This window comes from Furipterus horrens, unplaced genomic scaffold (assembly GCF_987537825.1).
Source record: "Furipterus horrens unplaced genomic scaffold, mFurHor1.1.pri manual_scaffold_11, whole genome shotgun sequence".
In the NCBI taxonomy this organism is placed as follows: Eukaryota; Metazoa; Chordata; class Mammalia; order Chiroptera; family Furipteridae; genus Furipterus; species Furipterus horrens.
In genome coordinates, this window is record NW_028327181.1 from 96,914,740 (window position 1) to 96,933,198 (window position 18,459).

The following is an 18,459-nucleotide window of genomic DNA, read 5'->3' on the forward strand; positions in this document are numbered from 1 at the left end:
GGACAGCAGCGGGACAGCCTGGCCTCCGTCCGTGTTTCTCCGGGGGATGGTGATCCCTCGCAGTCTGAGTGCAGCCTGTGTTCTTTGGATTGTTGTCTGTGATCTCGACTTTCCACCCGCCCGGTTCTTTTCCATCTCCAGTCTGGCGGCTGCACCGGGGATTGTTTTTGCAGGCTCCTAGCTGGGGGAAGTGACTTCACGTGGCGTCCCTGGCCCAGGGCGGGGGCAGGGTCTGTGGTTGCGTGTGCTTTGAGTTGAGCGGACGGTTGTGCATTCCAGTAGCCGACATCTGGTGGTGAATTCATCAGCCAGTGGGTCACCCTTGATCTCAAACCCAGATGTTGTGTTAGCGGCAGAAAGGAAAGAAGAAAAAACAAAATCTGAGAAGCCCGGGGAGAGGCCATCATTTTGGGGAGCAAAGCAGAACCCGAATCTTTATGAAGACACTTCCTCCTCCCGCTTCCTCTGGTTCTTGCATTGAAAGGGGCGCTGGTGGAGCAGAGCAGTCCCCTCCTGGGGGGAGGGGCAGGACGTGAGCCCATCCCCCACCCCAGGGCCAAACACCAGACCCAACACATAGTAGGTGTTCAGTAAACCCATGTTCAGACCTAACCTAGGTTTAATTTCTCCCCAGGTTATTTGGGTCTCTTTGCTTTTCCCCAGCCCTGTTCTTTTAAGTGGCCTGAGACCCAGTGAGGCCTCCACCCCGGAGCTCCCGGTGACGTTTGTCACCTCGGGTGCAGGACAGGTGTTTCTGGAGAGCTCCCCTTGCCTCCCTCCCCACCTATGCTGGCAGCTGGAAACAGTGCGTTTCCTGCTTTCTGGTCCATCGATTGTCTTCCTGCGGGGCTTGGGTACTCCTTGAAGTCAAGATCTATTACCAAAGAACCATCCATTCCCCGCCCCTTTCAACCTTGGGCCTGGCCCATGCTGTAGGGTGTGCCCTTGAAAAGCGACCCAACCCCAGCCTCCTGCAGGGGGCAGAAGGTGAAGGTGAGAGCCTGATGGGGTCCACAGCCCCGCCTTCCCTCCGTTCCCCATCTGCCTCCTACCTTTCCCCGTGGGGTCTGCGGGCTGTGATGAGTCCATTTCCAAAGCTTTGCATGTGCTCCCCCACTCAGAGTGCTGACCCCAGGTGGACGATCCCTGGCACCTTCAGGACAGGAGTGTGACCAGCTCTCTTCATGGCTGGAAGGTATTGATGCGCTGGGGATAGTATCCCCAGGACTGGCCCTTCTCTGCCTGTCTCAATTCTCATTAGCTCTCATTTTGCAAAGTGGGGAGGAAGTTCCCACCCAGAATTCAGAGAGAACTCGAAGAATCAGAATTCTTGTTCTGCTTGGACCAGATGAGTCGGGCCCTGCCCCTGTCCCGCAAGCCGCTGGCAGCCTTCATGTCAGTTTGTGGTCTAGTGTTAACCCCACGGGTCTGCCCTGGCTGGTGCCTCCACACACTCTCCTGTGCTGACAACTTGCAGAAAGCAAGCATGTGGTCTGTAGCCCCAAAACTAAGCGGACATGGGGAGCTGTGTCAAACACAGACTGGGGGTTAGAGCTGAGCAAATATGGCGAGTGTGACGTGGCTGTCACCCAGGGAGTATCACCCAGTCTGTTCCGTTCTGTCCTGAACTAGACATGGTTATGTGCCAGGCCTGTGTCCCACACCACGTCTCCCATCCTCACCTCCGCCTGACGGTGGTGTCTGCGTTTCAGACCCGGCGTTACGTCTCAGCGAGACCAGTGAACTTCCCTGAGGGCACCGCAGCAGGACCAGCACGTGTGGTCCCTCTCAGGTGATCGCTCAGACTGCCTGCAAGCCGGAGGGGCTTTTGTAGGAGAAAAACGCATGGACCTCAGTGCGCCGCACGGGATAGACCCTTTTGGCTGTTTGACAGTAGATCTTGCTTATTTCCTGGTCACCGTGAGGTGTTCATTGCACACCTGCTTCGCGTTACACAGTGTGCAGGGTAGTGGGCCTCTGAAAAGCAGTTCCCCAAAGTTCCGATGAGGGTGCAGAACTGGGTGCACCCCGGTCAGCCCAGCAGCATTGTTCCTTCCAGAACCATTGACTCCACTGATGCCCTGGTTCGTGTGGCATCACGAGCTGATGCCAGTGCCGCAGAAGAGAAAACTTACGGCGGTGAATCTGGTACGAGTACGGATTTGCATAAACACTTCTTGGTGTGGCACGGCAGCCACAAGGTACGGGTTAGGCAGGTCGTGAGAGGGACAGACCTCACCCAGCTGCCGACCCAAGTATCTCAGGTTCAGCAAACACTTACTAGTGGTCGGACAGTAACCATCCTATGGCCCGTTAGAAGGACCCAGGGCCCTGAGCAGACAGGCGGACAGCTGTTTCCTGCAGAGTGGAGGAGCGATGTGGAATGTGCCACAGAGCAGCACTTCCCGGAGGAAAACCGGGAAGGGCGATTTTGGCTGGGACTTGAAGGATGAATAGAAGTTTTCCTGGCAGGGAGTGGTGGGTGGCATTTGGGGCAGAAGAAAGTTGCCGGTCCAGAGGTGGAGACCCCCCCCCCCCGGGGAGGTCCAGGCTTGGGGGAATATTGTGGACTGATGGAACAGCTGTGTGGGGACCCACCGAGGCATTTGAAATAGCCACTGGTGGGCACCCGGTTGCAGAGTGTTTCCTATTTTAGACATGGACAGTGGGCAGCCGAGGTAGATATTTGAGCTGGAAGAGACGTGATTATAAAAAGATACCTGGTGCTGGGGTGGGAGAAGACACTGGAGACAGGGTGACCTGCTACCATGGGCAGAGCCCCCAGTTCAGGGGTGGCCCACAGGGTGGCCATTTCTTAGATGTGGCTTTGCAGGTTGGGGCATGGCTTAGGGTGGGAAATAGGAACCTGTGGCCTGGGCCAGGCATGACTCAGCCCCAACAGAAGAAATAAGAATGGGTTTGGGGGTGCTGGGGCCATGGTATGGGGCTCTGGTACCAGGCCAAGGTTAAGGGAGAATCCCTGGGGTCCAGGGTGGTATGCGCAGACGAAGGACCCACGTGCCAGCCCTCCCTGTTCTGTGGGAAAAGACCACCGTGGCCAGCGGTTCCTAGACCCGAGCTGCCTGCGGGGGGCGTGGAGGTAGGAAGCTCCTTTGAGCCGGGAGCTGTCTGCTCCTTATTTCTAATTTCCCTCACATCCACGCCAAGGTGACCCCCAGAAATGACCCTGCACAGTGGCACTTTGCAGGGCAAAACTTTTAAAGCCATTACAACTGTTTGCGGCACCAGCTGCTGAGCCTCGAACTGAAAGGGGGAGGGCTGCGCCCAGTGGCAGTGTGAGTCGCTGGTCCATGCGTTGTCGGTTACGGGGCGGAGCGGAGTCCCGGCTTCACAGCTGGTCAGCAGCCCTGTCGTGTGGGGATCCTGAGCAGCCTCGCGCGTGCCAGGGAACATTCCGGAACCTTTCCAGCCCTGTCCTTTGTCCTGCATCCTGGTACAGGATCGTCTTCCTTTCCTCGTGGCCTCCTTCCTTGGCATCCGTCCCTTCGGTCTGCCACGTGAACGCTCGTGCCCCCAACTCTGTGCCCTTTCGGCTAAAATGCTATCTCCTCTCTCTGCTCCCGATAGAATATTTTATTACAAAGAAGCATCTGCGGATCATTTTTCAGGGACAATTTTGGGACAGATTCGGAGGGCAGCGGGGTAGACCTTTTAGATTCAAGACCCGCAGACCTAAATATGATGGGGCCTCTGTGAGGCGGGTCATAGCGCCCTGATTCGTCCTGGGAAGGCGTTTGCCTGTAGACGATGGATGGAGGGTGGGTGGGGGAGTCTCCGCATCCAAACTCATGGCCGGGACCCGGGTGGGTCAGTTGGCCCCTCTGCCCCCTGCGCGCACTGCCACCACTGCGCGCGTGCCTGGGAGAGTGCCCAAGAGGCCCCACAGCACTCGGGCCTGGCAGACAGACAGCTCTGCGCCCATCAGTGAGCGCCCCAGAAACCGGCAGCGGGACTAGGGCTTCGGGTGGGCCCTTTGGTGCAGAATCCAGGAACCAGGAGGCGTCTTGGTGTTACCTCCTGGCCCCCCTGCCCGGCTGGTGTGGCAGCCCCGGCTCTGCTGGGGGCCTGGACCCTCATGCGCCTCGCCCCCCGCCTCTCGGCCAGCCCTCCCCCGCGGTCGGGGGCGGGGCGGAGCCGCGAGGACCGCGCTCACCTCTGCGTCTGTGTCTCGCAGTGATCAGGGCCAAAGCCGTCAGCGAGAAGGAGGTGGGCGCCGGGAACGACATCTACGGCAACCCCATCAAGAGGATTGAGTACGAGGTGAAGCAAATCAAGGTAAGGCGGCGGCTGCCCGCTGCTCCCTCTGGCGGGCGCACTGTGGGGCGCGGGGTGGGGGGGCGAGGCTGGGTTCCCAGAGGCCGGGCCCCACGCACAGGTGCCCGCTGCCCCCGGCTCGAAGTGCTGCTGGGTCCCTGGACTCCTCCAGCCATCCTTGGAGCAGACAGAAGGGTGTCAAATACAAATTGGTCCGCGTTCCCTTCACGTGTAAATGCCTGAGAAGCTGTGTGGCTGTGGGATGGTCCCGTCCGCCACCCACTGGGGCATTTCAGAAATGTGTTCTCTTCCTTTCGATGGGTAACAATAACGGCATAGCCTCAGGGGGAGTCCCCACGTTCACCCTAGATTCTGTGGAACGTTCCATGATGCCCATCTGTGCCTGGGCTCTTGTGGGGTTTGGTTCGAAGGCAGCAAGAACTTGGCTGTTGCCTTTGGGAGCTCTGATCCCCCCAAACTGGTATGGGGTCTAGTCTCGCCCCGTTAGCTTTCGGTTCTAAGAGGAGAATGGAGGGTTCTGTGCGCCGGTGAGGTTGGGGGAACGGAGACCACGGCTGGCCAGTGGCAGTGACAGAGAAGGTCGTTCGCCAGGCGGGAGGCGCCGGCAGGCATGGTGGCGGTGGGGGTTTGTTAGTTGCTTTTACTGTTGTTTGTGTGGAAGGGCACGTGGCGAGGAGGGACGGGCGGAGGCTGGGAGGGCCCGCACCGCGGAAGGTTACTATTCTCCCAAGGGCTGCCTTGGTCTGAAGACGGAAGAAAACGCCAGGCTCCAGGGGAGGGACAGCTCTGTGGCAGTGGTTGTCGTCCCCCTTACTGAGTTTTGTTCCAAAAATAAAAGGTAGAAAAGAAATGCCAGAAGGTCCATGAAACACTTAATCATTGCATCTGTGTCCTGTGAGGGGTGACCTCGTCTCTCACGCCCAAGTCTGTGTTTATGAAGCGGGAAAGAGAGCATCTCTGTTCTCCATGACCTTCTTTGGTGAAAGGGGCCATGTCAACATCAACATAACTTTTTGTGTGTGTTTGTGACATTGGGAGTGACCCTGTCTTTTGGGGTTTGCTTATGAAGCTCTCAAAACAAAAACAAAAAACAAAAAAAGTCACCAATGCTGTTAGCTTTGGTTTAGCCACAGCCAGAGTCCTGATGGGGTTTGTGTGGAGTCGCAAAGCCTGTGGGTGTCCCCGATCTGCACCCGGGGTTAGCCTCCTTGTGTGTGGGCCTTTACCCTGGGTGCCTTTCCCTTGTCATGCACCCAGTTTCCTCTGGGCTGCACCCCTAAAACGAGGGTGGATAGCCCTTCTCAGTCCCACTAATGTCCTTGCCTATCGCCGTTGCCCAGCGGGGCAGGAGGCGCTCCCTAGCTCTGGCTCCCTCACTTCCGGCCAGCGTGCTGGAACAGCACACCCTTCACCTGGACAGCAGGTGTGTCCCCAAGGGACTCTCAGTCAATCAGCAGTTGAGCTGTCAGACCCACATGCCCAGGAGTGGCATCCTGATCTTGGAGTGCCTCTCTGCTAGGGTCCCCGTCATGTAGCCAGTGCTTGATCAAAACCCTGGAAGTGTACGAAGGTGGCGGTCATCCGTGAAGGGTCACAGTCACCCGGAGACACACACGCCCCTTGCAGAGATTCTGAAATGACCTTGTTGGTAGCATGGCGAGCACAGGTGGTACCCAAGACAGGTCCCTCCAGGTGACAGTGTCATGCCCAGCCTGCTGACGGCAGCCACACTAAGCAATGAATGACTGCAAAGTGTCCCTCTGCGGTGGAATGGTTGTTTCCTGCTCATCGCTCGGGTGCAGGAGGGACCCCCTACAGTCTGGGCCGACCAGACCCCGCTGGCTGTGCGACCCACTCCACGTAACCTTTCCTCATCCTCGTCTTGCCAGATGTTCAAAGGACCTGACAAGGACATCGAGTTTATCTACACGGCCCCCTCCTCCGCCATCTGCGGCGTCTCCCTGGACGTTGGAGGGAAGAAGGAATATCTCATCGCAGGTACGTGGGTGGAGCGGACGCGGACTGTTTCCAGAGGCCGTCCCGGGGGGTGCAGAGCAGGAGAAGCAGCCCGCGGGGGTCTCCGGGCTGCCCGCCTTCTCCCAGAGTTCCTAGTGCCCCTTCCCCTGCCGCCCCTCCCCCACCGCACCCCCTTTGTTGCACCAGTGGAACCAGTATGGCTTGACGGGAAGAAGCAAAGTAACCAGTAGGGGATTTGAGCTCAGGTGGAGACAAAGAGGTGAGAATTGTGCCTTTTGTTCCCGAGAGGCGGCTGTGGAGGTGCTGGGAAGACCCCAGGTTGGGCAGGAGGCAGGCGGGACAGCTGAAACCGTGTCTTAAATCTGTTGATATCATTAGATATCACTATGCACGCCCTTTGTTCAGCATCTCTTTTTTTTATTGTGATAACATACACATAACCTAAAATTTACCATTTTAGCCACGTTTAAGTGCACAGCTCAGTGGCATCAGGTACCGTCGCTGTGTTGCATGGCCGTCCCCACCACCATCTCCAGAAGTCTTCATTGTTCCCAGCTGAGACTCTGTCCCCACGAAACACCAGCTCCCCCTCCCCTCCTCAGCCCTGGGCACCCGCCATTTCCTCTCTGTCTCTGTGAAGTTGGCTCTTCTAAGTTCCTTACCTCAGTGGGGTCACGTAGGACTTGTCCTTTGGCAGCTGGCTGATTTCTTTCACTCAAGGTCCGTCCATATCAGGGTTCCTGCCTCTTTAAGGCCGAATCCTGTTTCATTGTCTGGATGGACCCCGTTGGGTTTATTGTTGCATCTGCTTTCTTTATACTGAATTCTTACATAAAGGCATTTCCCTTCACTTCTTTCTTCTACCTCCCCTGCCTTCCCCCAGGCTGCCCCCCAGGAGTCTGGGGGGGGGGCGGTTCACCTCAGTACTCTGGGTATTTGAGACCCAACCATGACCACTTTCTTGTGGGGGCTGTCCTGTGTATTGCAGGACACTTGGCTATGTCCCTGGCCTCTCCCCACGGACTGCCCTACCATCTTCCCCCTAGTCATGGGGTCTCCAGACATCACCAAATGTCCCCTGGGGGGCAGAGTTGCCTGGACGCAAGACCCCCTGGTCTTAACAGAACACCCAGTGATGGCAGAAATGCTCTGTGCCGTCCAGCGTGGCAGCCATGTGTGGCCCCCCAAGCCCCTGAGCCCACATGTAGGGCAAGTGCCCCAAAGAGCTGAGCTCTAACTTCACTTCGTGCCCATTGGTCTAAGTGTCTGGTGGCCCCCGATGGGCTGGCGCTGTGTCGGTCAGCAAGGGCCGCTCCTGGCCCCTCCCCAGGGAGAGCAGGAGTCAGACCACAGCCTTGAGCAGGAGGAGGAGACAGGAAGGACAGCTCCCCTTGACTGACATCATATTTTGCTCCACAGTCTAAATTTAATCATATAAATAAACTCTGAATCCAAATCTCCATGACTTGAGGGATTTCCTTCTGTTTAGGTTATTTGTACCTTTTTTTCCCTTCCATTGAGAATATCCAACAATCGATGCACGTTCAGCAGGTGCCCGTTAGTGCTGACCCCTGTGCTTGGCACAGCAGGGGCTCAGGAGGAGAGACCCTGGGCCCATGTGGTCGGGACACACACACCCGATCCCACTGCAGGGGTGGCTCAGGAGAAGAAATCAGAGATGAGACAGGTCATTCGGGGCGGCAAATGGACAGCGAGTCGATGCCCACGGGTGCAAAGAGGGGTAGACTCTCGCAGATGTGAGGGCCTTGATTTAGTGTCAGGAGAAGGGGCTGACCTTGGCTGTGCTCCTAGAGGGCACCGAGGGAAGCAGACTCCTGTGCTCTGTCTCCTTGGCTCGTGCCTCCCTTCCTCCAATGCTCACGGCCAGCACCTGCTTCCCCGGTTGCTTTGTTGCTACATCAAGACTTTGGCTCCTCTTCTTTGGGGTGATGGGAGATTTTTTTCCCCTTCTTTATGGGGACTTCTGAACATCCTAAATGTTCTGAGAACATCTACTACTCGTTAGCAGTCCCCTTGAGATATAAGTCACACTCCATACAGTCCTCCCATGGGCTCCGCGGTTGTGGTCTCGACGCGGGCACGCACCCGTCACCAGTCCAGAAGTGTTGCGCCCTTCACTGCTCCCTTCCCAGCCCCCTTCCCCCACCCACCCCTGGCTCTCAGCAACCCCCGATCCGCTTTCTGACTGCAGATTTCCCTATTCCAGACTTTTATATTATGGATCATATAACACGTGGTCCTTTGTGTCTGGCTTCTGTCACTCAGCATTATGTTTTGAAAGTTCATGCATGTTGTACGTGTCAGAACTCCCTGTCGAACGGATACACCATATTTTGTCTCCCCATTCATCATTTCGTGGACACGGGGCGGCTTCCACCCTTTGGTGACTGTGAATGTTGTTGCTGCGGACATTCGTGTGCAGGCTTCTGCGTGGACGTGTGTTTTCATTTCTCCAGGAGTAGAATTGCGAGACATATGGTGACTATGTTTAATCCTTTGAGGGGCTGCCAGACTGGTTTCCAAAGCAGCGGCACCGTTTTTCTGTTCCCAGTGTCTACTATTTTTATAAGAAAAGTGACGCTCAATGGAAAGAGGGGTATGGGGACAAAGTCAGGATGCAGAGATCTTCCCCGCGACTCTGCCACCACAGTGACACGGGACGCGGCAAAGCAGAGGGCTGCTCGTGCCCACGGTGCGATGTGGCATCCCGCACGGGGCGGGGGGGCCCGCGCAGCGCGCGCCTGGAGTAGTTGGGGGAGGAAGTCGGCCCGCACCTTATCCTCACTTACGTCTCTGCTTTCCTGTATTGATTGGCTCGGTTTTGCGAACGATGACACCTCTTCCTTTTATGATCAGAAGATTACCATCTGGAGAAACGAGAAAGGAGGAAAAACTGTCACGGTGCTGGGAATTTGTTGCCGAAGGGAACCCACAGCTCTGCTTTTCCGCGTCGTCTTTCTGAGCTGGTCGGGCCCCTCACAGCGCCCTCTACGGGCCGTCTGGCAACCTGCAGAGCTGCGGAGGCGCTTACTGAAGGAGGGCGGTCTGGGGTCCCATCGCCTTGGGCTCCTGGGTGGTCAGGGGCCCTTGCTCTGGCGTCTCCGACAGGCTTCCCCACCGCCCTCATGCTAGGAGTTGGAGTGTCCGTCCCCTGGCACTGGTGCTTTCCGAATGCTTTTCATGCGGCATCCATTTAGTCCTCACAGCCCCTCTGGGATGAAGGCGCTGCTATAGTCCCCATCGTACAGCCAGGGACGCTGGGGACTAGGGAGGGGGAGCAGTGTGCCCCAGGCATGCGGTGGGTGCTGACCCCACTTCCACGCACCGATTGTAAAATTTCAATTGATGTCGCATTGGTAGCTTAAAATTGGCCTGGGCGGCGGTGTTTACACCATAGGCATCGGCATGTGCTACAGCCTGGAGCTTTTCCACCCTGGACTGCTGGGTCTCTTACGCTCTGCTGCCTTGTTCCTTTGGTCCGGGGTGCAGAGGCCTCACCGCCCCACACCTCACTCAGTGCCCCTCCGCCCTCACTGCTCACTGGCGTTCCACAGGGAGTTTGTGAAGATCCTGATGCGCAGGCCACACCCCAGCCCAATCCCAGCAGAATCTCTGGGGGTGGGGCCCGGGCATCAGCATTTGTAACGCTCTCCAGAAAAGTGCAGTGTGCAGCCAGGACGAGAGCCGATTTCTAACGAGAACCTTCGCTGCTCTGGGTCAAAGGCTGACCTTTCGTTCCACAGGTACCGATAGCTGTCGGCAGACACCCAGGAGGGCTGCGCCCATGCCAAGGCTCCCACCTCCCTCCCAGAGGACATTATTTTCGTATTCTGGGGCCCTTTGTGGCCAGTCAGACCTGCCTCTCGCCCAGGGACCCTGAGGGCCTTGGCCCTGCCCTTTACTCTCAGAGATGGACGGTTCAGATCATGGGGCGCTTTGGCCAGCTCCTGGGGCAGGGAAGCCCAGGCGACGGTCCCAGCGTGCACTGTTTGTGCTGAGTATGTGGCTCAAGTCCGTCCCTGTCCCACGCACCTCGAAGACCATGAGGAAACTGCATGGCTGCCCAGAAAGTGTGGGTCCAGGACAAGAGCCGAGGGCAGAAATTGCATCACCGCTTTGCGGTCATCACTGTGCTGGTGGTTGCTTTGTTTCCCTTCTTTCGGGGAATGTGGTAGGAAAATCTGCTTTGCTCAGTCCTTTGTCTGAAAGCAGGGCTTCTGGGTCCAAAAAAAGCGCCGAGAGCCATGCACAGAGAGCCTAATAATCTCCAGTAGACTCTATAACGTGTGTGTCCTGCGCTATTCCCACACACGAACCTATATATTGTCCCCAATCTACAGGAGAAGACAATTCATGATGCACGGAACTGTAGCGCCCATATCGGAGGCTTGCTACCACTAAGCTGTGACTCCACGTGTCATAGAAATTCAGGACATTTAAAGACGCGTTCCCTCGATAACTGGACTTGTCACCTCAGCCTGCTTCACAAATAATGTTGGAAGCCAGCGAGTGACATGGGGCACATTTCAGTTTCCCACCTGGTCACAGAGGCGCTTCTAAATGCTGGTGACTTCCCCCAGTCCAGAGGAACCTGTCTAATCTGACTTCTTTCCTGGGCTCGGTGACGCTCTGGATCAATTCCAGGGTTGACTTTTGAAAGCACAGATTCTAAATCTTTTTCTCCTGAAGTCAGGACGGGCTAACCAGAAATCACGGGGCCCCAGGAGGGACCGCAGGGCCCGGGGCAGCCCCGCCCCCTCTGGGCGATGACTCACCTTCACATGGCAAGTTGGGTACACATGTTCAGGAACTCATGGGGAATCAGCCCTGTAATTTTCCTCCACAGTCCTCTCCTCCAAAAGGAAAAATAAACATACCACCCTCAGTTACAAATTCTAATTAATTCCTGTTCTTCTGTATCCAAGAACGACATGCTTTTCTCCAAGGCAGGCGTAAGTAGAAGGTAGTAGCAGATGCTCATGTCACGCACACCCAGGCAAGTGTTAATTATCTATTCCAAAAGGGGTCTCCTTTTAATGTTCTGAGACGCTACTGCATCTGTCTATACACGGCCTCCCAAGTTCATGTTTGCCCAGCTACGAGGGCTGTTGAAAGGATACAATTTGCATTTCATACCATACCCTTGTCCTGCCGTTGCCTACTATCTGCAGGAGCTTGAATTGGTGGTGAAAAGGTCAAAAGGGAAAAAGACAGGTAATGAAGCAAATTGTCAGAACAAATACCCCAGTCATCGTCGGTGAACTTTTATTGAGCAATTACTATGTGCAAGGAGCTGTGGCTAGAAAAGGATTAAGACACAACCTTCACGTTGTGCTTATGATGTGGTTAGGGAGCAGGTGCATGAGAAAGATGAGAGACGACAGAAAGCGGGCATTGACGCCAGCCAGGGAAACAGCAGCTGTTGCTCCGGGAGTTTGGGGGCCTGTCCAGAATGAACGAGCTGCCGGGGCGGGGCAGGGAGGGGCCGCAGAACACTGTGCAGGCAGTAAATGCTGGAAGAAACCAGGATATAGGAGTGAGTTACTTGCCATCTGCCAGTGACGCTCCTTCCCTTAGATACTCTCAACTCACAGGAAATGGCTACGGGTCTAGAAGAAAAAAGTCAGGTCTACTTTTGAAGTGTTGAAGGCCACCCAGATGCGTCTCTTTTTTAGTTCTTGGGATTCGGAATTTCTGCTATAGTAGTAGTCCTGCTTCTTGATCCATTTCCTCCCCTGGAATGTCATAGGAGTCCACACAGACACAAGGAAAACAGAGCTACCAACGCTAAGGCGCTGTGAAAGCTGGGGCCAGAGCTTGGGGGAGAGGGCTTCCTGCACCCTGCCCGATGTCACAGCGCCCCCGCTCACGGCCTCAGGCAAGCTGATCCGAGCTGCCCCTAGTGAGGTTCAGTGACGGAGATGGGGATGCAGTGACAAGCTGGTTATTACATCACTGAGTATGTTTCTCTCAGCAGATTCTCTGTGGCCAGCGCCGCACCGAGGCCGCTAAACTGGGTGCACGCAGCTTTGTCGTGCGAGGTGCTCAGGGTGCTGCCCGAGACCCCTGCCTCCCAGGGAGTGGCCCGAGGCTCTGTGCCAGGCCCCCGTGCTCATGGCTGGGTATTTGTGTCTTCACAAGGGGCCATCCTAGCAGGAGGGAGTCGGTTTCAAATGCCCTCCATAGCCCTCGTTAGATTCTGTCATTTGCTAAGTACGCTCATTCGTCTTTTTCTCCTGCTGGGCCATGGCTGTCACCAGCGTGAACTCTTCAGCCAGGACGCAGAGGGAGGACGTCAGGGACCTGAGGGACGAGGGAGCAGCAGCAGTGGAGAAGGGAATTCAGAGCAGACTTCCAACATCACAGACTTCCATGCTTTTGCTGCTCGTAGTGGAAAAGCCCAGAATTCCAAGTTCCACAGCCAAGGGAGGAAAAACTCACGAATAAATATTTGCTGAAAGATAAAACAGGAAACGATAGAATCTGCCTACCTACAACATGATCTTTTACGTCAGTACATGCGCATACGAGAAGATGGGAAGGAAATACATCAAAATGTTAGCTGCATGTGAGGAACACAGGAGCGGTTGGGTTTTTCTTTTTCCTGCATCTTTTAAGTTTTCTCCTGCGTTCTTTTGCACCCAGAATAAGACTCTGCGGTGCCTGGGTCAGCTCGGGCTGCTGTGACGAACGCTACAGTCCGGGAACCTTCAACGACAGACATTTGTTTCCTCACAGTCCTGGAGGCTGGAGGGCCAGGATCAAGGGGTTGGCAGGGTTCGTTTCCACTGAGGCTTCTCTCCTTGGCGTGTAGACGGCCGTCCTCTCCCTGTGTCCCAACACGGTCGTCCCTCTGTGTGTGTGTGTGTGTGTCCTGATCACCTCGTAAGGACTGGATCCGATCCCGCCATATGACTTCATTTTTAACAAATGTACCTCTTTAAAGACCCTCTCTCCAAATGCTGTCGCATCCTAATGTGCTGGGAGCCAGGGCTTCGTCCTATGAATCTGGGGGACACAACTCAGCCAGTGGCACGTGGTCTTGTTAGAAGTAAACTCCCGCGTGCCTGGGCCGCGCTGATGCGGAGGCGGGCAGGAGGGAGAAGCGAGCTAGTGCCTGCCCTGAGCTCTGGTCCCTGTCTCTCCTCAGGAAAGGCCGAGGGGGACGGCAAGATGCACGTCACCCTCTGTGACTTCATCGTGCCCTGGGACTCTCTGAGCACCACCCAGAAGAAGAGCCTGAACCACAGGTACCAGATGGGCTGCGAGTGCAAGGTGAGCCAGCACCTCCTCCTGGGCTCCTCCTCCCCAGGCGGACTGTGGGGCTGGGTGCCCAGACTTCTCAGGGCCCCTCAGTGCACGGGGTCCCGACTTAGCACAGGGCTATGGGGACCTGAGGCGCTGCCCCACCCCCCACCAGTGAGGCTGCCTGGTGGGGAGAGAACCTCTGGCCCTGGTCCGTGCAGCGCCCTGAGGTGCTCCCTGCCAAGGGGGAGATGAGCAGTAAGGGGAGTCTGGTCAGGGGCCTGGAGCTTCTAGGAGGGGGAGCCCTCTCGTGGAGGGAGTTTGCGGGGAGACTAGGCCGTGAGTATTTTCTGCAATGGTGCAGGTGTGAAGCCTGTGCTTTGTGAGCGTATCCCACACATTGCCCTTCGTCGGCGCTCCAGCCTCTTTGGTGCACGGGTCTTTGTAAAGGTGGGGTCTGTGTGCCGAGAACGCCAGAAACCCTAGCCCCCCTTCTTTTTTGTTGTTTTAAAATATTTATTTATTTTTAGAGAGAGGGGAAGGGAGGGAGAAAGAGAGGGAGGGAAACGTCAATGTGTGGTTGTCCTCTTGGGCGCCCCCAACCGGGGACCTGGCCCACAACCCAGGCCTGTGCCCTGACTGGGAATCGAACCGGCAACCCTTTGGTTTGCAGGCTGGTGCTCAATCCACTGAGCCACACCAGCCAGTGCCCAGTCCCCCTTCTTAAAAAGCGGCCCAGAGGCTGTGCCAAGCACAGGAAGAGCATGCTAACACTCTTGTAGGTGTTGAAGGTGAGCCATCCTGCATGCCCCCCCGCCCAGGGCCCTGTCATCACACACCCCCCAGCCCCCGCCAGCCCTGTCGCAGGAAGCGCTGCTGGGTGCCAGGTGCCCCCTGTGTCACCACTAGTGAGCGTGGGTCTCGGAGGTGCTGGGCCAGGCCGGAGCCTGTGGGAGGCCGGTGGCAGTGGCCGACGGTGGCTGGCACTGTGTGTGTGGCCCTCCTGCCTGTCCCTGTAGGTCATCACCAGCCCAGCCCTTAGCTCATTCGAAATGACCTACAGCTCCACGTACGTGAGCAGACTCCTCTGTGCCCAACACAAAATCAAACACAAGTTCTTCCCTTTTCTGTACTTGGTCATGAGGGTTTCACCTTCCTGTGGACCCGCTTCCTCAGCCCCAGTGCCATTTCCTGATCCCCCCTGAGCCCAGGTGTTCTTGTGAGCAAGGTTCTGCCCTCTTTATTCAACTCCCACCTGTCTTCAAGAAATGCAAGACCCTTTGTAGCTGTAATTATTACTCTCATACTCCCAGGAGAGTGGGGCTAAGGTAAAGTCACTGCCGTGCTCGGAGAAGGTAGACCAGATGGCCAAAGCAAAGGCGCACCTACTGTGGCTGGGGGTGCACAGGGCTCCCCTGGCTTTTTCCCACCTTGGGCAGGCTGCCTGCTGCTGTTTGGAGAGCGGCACTCAGGACAGGCTGCTGACGGAGCAGGCTTCCGTCTGTCCCAGCTCCCCATGATGCTCCCGTGTGGTCATTCATTTAACAAAATGCTGTTGGCTGCCTTTGCCAGGCACATTTCTGGGTCCTGGAGATGCCCCCGGGTGGCCTCGGTCCCCAACTGAGCACTCCTCCATGCCCCTCTTCCTAGATCACGCGCTGCCCCATGATCCCCTGCTACATCTCCTCCGTGGACGAGTGCCTGTGGATGGACTGGGTCACGGAGAAGAGCATCAATGGGCACCAGGCCAAGTTCTTCGCCTGCATCAAGAGAAACGACGGCTCCTGCGCGTGGTACCGCGGGGCGGCGCCCCCTAAGCAGGAGTTTCTCGACATTGAGGACCCGTAAGCAGGCCGACAGCGCCCCTGTGGCCAACTGAAAAGCCTCCAAGAGTGTAGACTGGTCTAGCTCTGACATCCCTTCCTGGAAATAGCATGAATAAAACAGTCATCCAAGTGGGTCTAAATTAGTGTCATTCTCCGCCCCGCCCATCTTCCCTTTAAGCACGGCTGTGGTTCTGGAGGGAGAGGTCGGTCCCACACTGCACCGTCAGCCCGGGCTCCGTGCGTCTCAGCCTCGATCCTGGGCTGCAGGCAGGGGTGGGACAGAGGCTTCCTCCCAGGCCCAGCCTCGGCTCTGTCACAAACGCTGAGTGGGCAGCACTTAGGGGTCCCCCTGGCCTGGTCAGGGCAGAGCCTGGGAATGTGCATTTTGCAGAAACTTGAGGGCCGTTGCAAGACTGTGTAGCAGGCCTACCAGGTCCCTTCATCTTGACAGGGGCATGTCCCTCGTTTCCTGCAGCTTCCACACCTCTGGCTCTAGGGTGTCAGTCCCTGCCCCTTGCAAGTGGCTGTTCCCCACCCCTGGCTCCCCTGAGCTGACGTCGAATTCCGCACCTGTGACTCCTGTGTTCCAGGAGCAGCTTGTTCTCCAAGGAGCCCCAGTTACTCTTATTAATCCACAGCATTCCAGTGGGAGCCTCCCTCCGGGGCGTGGGGAGGTGTGGGCGTGACTGCTTCAGCTTCAGCCAGCCATTGCTGTGCCCCGGCGCACGCACACACGTCCCCCGGCCCTGAGGGGGGTGTGAGCCATTCCGCCCTGAGGACAGACGTTTCGGGGCACACTTGGCTGCCCTTGCGGTTTATTCTTGTGCTCCTGAAGTCGCTCACGCTTCCTCCTCCTCGTTCTGGCATTGGTGTCGACACGGAGGCGCACAACTGGCTTTGTGAGGCGTAGCGTGTGGCCGGTGGCATGAGCTAGCTGTGGTCTCTGTGTGCACGTCCCGGGGACTTCAAAAGCGGGATCCTGCTGTGTCCCCCCACCTGAAGTTTCGTATGACCCTCCCCTGTGCTGTGTCTGGATTTCCACACGGGAAGGTAGCTAAGTATCCTATGAGGTCCTACCTAGGGAGGGACGGATTTCGGCAGCAGGTGGCTTCAGTGAAACTCAGTTCTTCCTGGGGCTCCGGACACTGTTGCCGGCTTTAAGAGGCACCTGTTTTCTCTAAAGATGACTTCTCAGACAGCATGTGAACCCGTACTGCAGGGGCGCCAAGCTCTGCTGGTATTTCTCGTATTACAAAGATGTCTCCGTTAAGAAAGCTTATTCACAGGGAACTAGGGAACCTATATGTTCCCTGAAAGTTGTTTTTGGATGCCGGCAAAATGGGGGTTAACACCGGCAGTAATTGCTCAGTAAGAATAAAGATTATCTCCTTTTTAATCCTCCTTTTGTAAAGACCAACTGTTCTAAGCTTATCGTGAGTATCAGGCAAACACACACAAGTAAGCACACGTGCGCACCCCTCCCCCCACAAAGCCGAGGCCTGTCGGCCTGTGAGCGGGCCTCTGCAAACTGCTTCCAGAGTCACGATCTTCCAAACCTGTTCTGTTCTGCAGGGACCCCAAAGCGCCTGTGAGACCCCTGACCCCCAGGTGGCATGCAGCCCCACACCCACCCGGGACCTGGTCAGTGTAGACTCTGATGACTTCCCTTTCCAGGGCAGACTAGGAGGAGATCCAGGAGTCAGCCCCGCTGCAAGGGCGTGTTCATGCTGTGCAGTGATAGAAAGTCTGTGAGGTGCCGTCATGGGCCAGTCCGTGTGACTTCAGTATATACAAGAGCACCAGACCCTCCGATCGATCCACCAACCCCTCCCGTTGGCCTCCTGTGCGGTGTTATCATATGTAACATGTACTCCTGTTTCTGCTGACTCTTTCAATGTTTTGGTTGGTTTGTGACATCAGTTGTAATCACTCCTGTGCTGTGTTTTTTATTACCCTTGGTAGGTGTTAGACTCGCACTTTTTCTTTAGAGGTTTCCGCGTCGTGGGAGCTTTTGACCCAGAGTGGGAAGCGTGGCGTGGCCCCTGCGGCCCTCGTCCTTAGCTCTTTGAGTATCATGGCTATTTCTGTCTCCCATCTTTTCTCGGGTTCAAATTGTTGCGAAGAAAAGGATCTTTGAGTTGGTTGGTTCTCAAAGATGGCGTTCATAATTTCATCCACACACATTGGTCTGTTCGCCAGGCCGAGCAGAAAAAAACAAAAAGCCACGAGGAAAATGCCCAGTGGCAGCCGAGAGACGGGGCCACTCGGATGCCTTGACCGTAAATAATTGCAGCATAGAAACAGTTTAAGAAGGCTCTGCAGTCAGCATTGTTAATTTATGTTATATTCTAAGCACTGCTCTTTCTTCCCTCTATTGTCTTTATGCGACTCGAAATATTTAAAATAAAGTTTACATTGTAGTTATTTTCAAACCTTTGCTTGACCAGTAATAAGAAATACCGGACTTGCTGCCATAATTTAAAGCTTTGTTAATTCTGTTTGTTTCTGTTTGGATTTTTTTTTTTTAATTTGGGACAATGTGTTTTTGCTGGGATATAAAGTCTGAGACCTTTCTGTGCTGGGAACACATGAGAGATGTTCAAAGTCGATAAACAGACTGCGCATGTCTCCGATGCTTTGTATCATTCTTGAGTGATCGCTCGGTCAATGGACAATAAACAATATTATCAAAGAGTCTTGGCTCTCTCTGTGTGGCTGTGTTCGACGTCCAAAGCTGTTGCTTTCTGGCCAAACCTCTAAACAAGGATGCTCTGCCATGGGGGGCGGGGGAGGGCAGGGAAGTGCTCTGTCCCCAAGAGAAACAGGCCTGGGTGCTCTGAGGCCAACCGTGGGTGCAGCAGAGACAGGAGGACATGGTGAACAGGATTTCCTTAAATTGGCAAACCATGGTGTGGGTAGGGGCCCTCCATTCATTCAGCACGGGCGTTTCTGTTCACCCACGCACACAAGGGCAGAGCCCAGCACGCACCTTGCATCTCCCACAGCGAGGATTCACGCCGGAGTCTTCCCTCTGCGCCAGCGCCTGCAGCCCACCCCCCTGCCCGAGGTTATCGGGAAGGGAAAATTCTAGACA

General features: G+C 55.9%; 1 protein-coding gene across 1 annotated transcript in view; it reads left to right on the forward strand.

Annotated features, from left to right (window-relative positions):
* TIMP2 (TIMP metallopeptidase inhibitor 2) overlaps positions 1-18,059 on the forward strand; it is a 43,808-nt gene extending 25,749 nt beyond the window's left edge. Inside the window, exons 2-5 of the mRNA XM_090257658.1 lie at positions 4,196-4,296; positions 6,186-6,294; positions 13,445-13,569; positions 15,190-18,059. Coding sequence (XP_090113784.1) covers positions 4,196-4,296; positions 6,186-6,294; positions 13,445-13,569; positions 15,190-15,387 — 533 coding nt within the window. The 3' untranslated portion in view covers positions 15,388-18,059. The remainder of the gene's footprint in view (positions 1-4,195; positions 4,297-6,185; positions 6,295-13,444; positions 13,570-15,189) is intronic.
* The last annotated feature ends 400 nt before the right edge of the window (positions 18,060-18,459 follow it).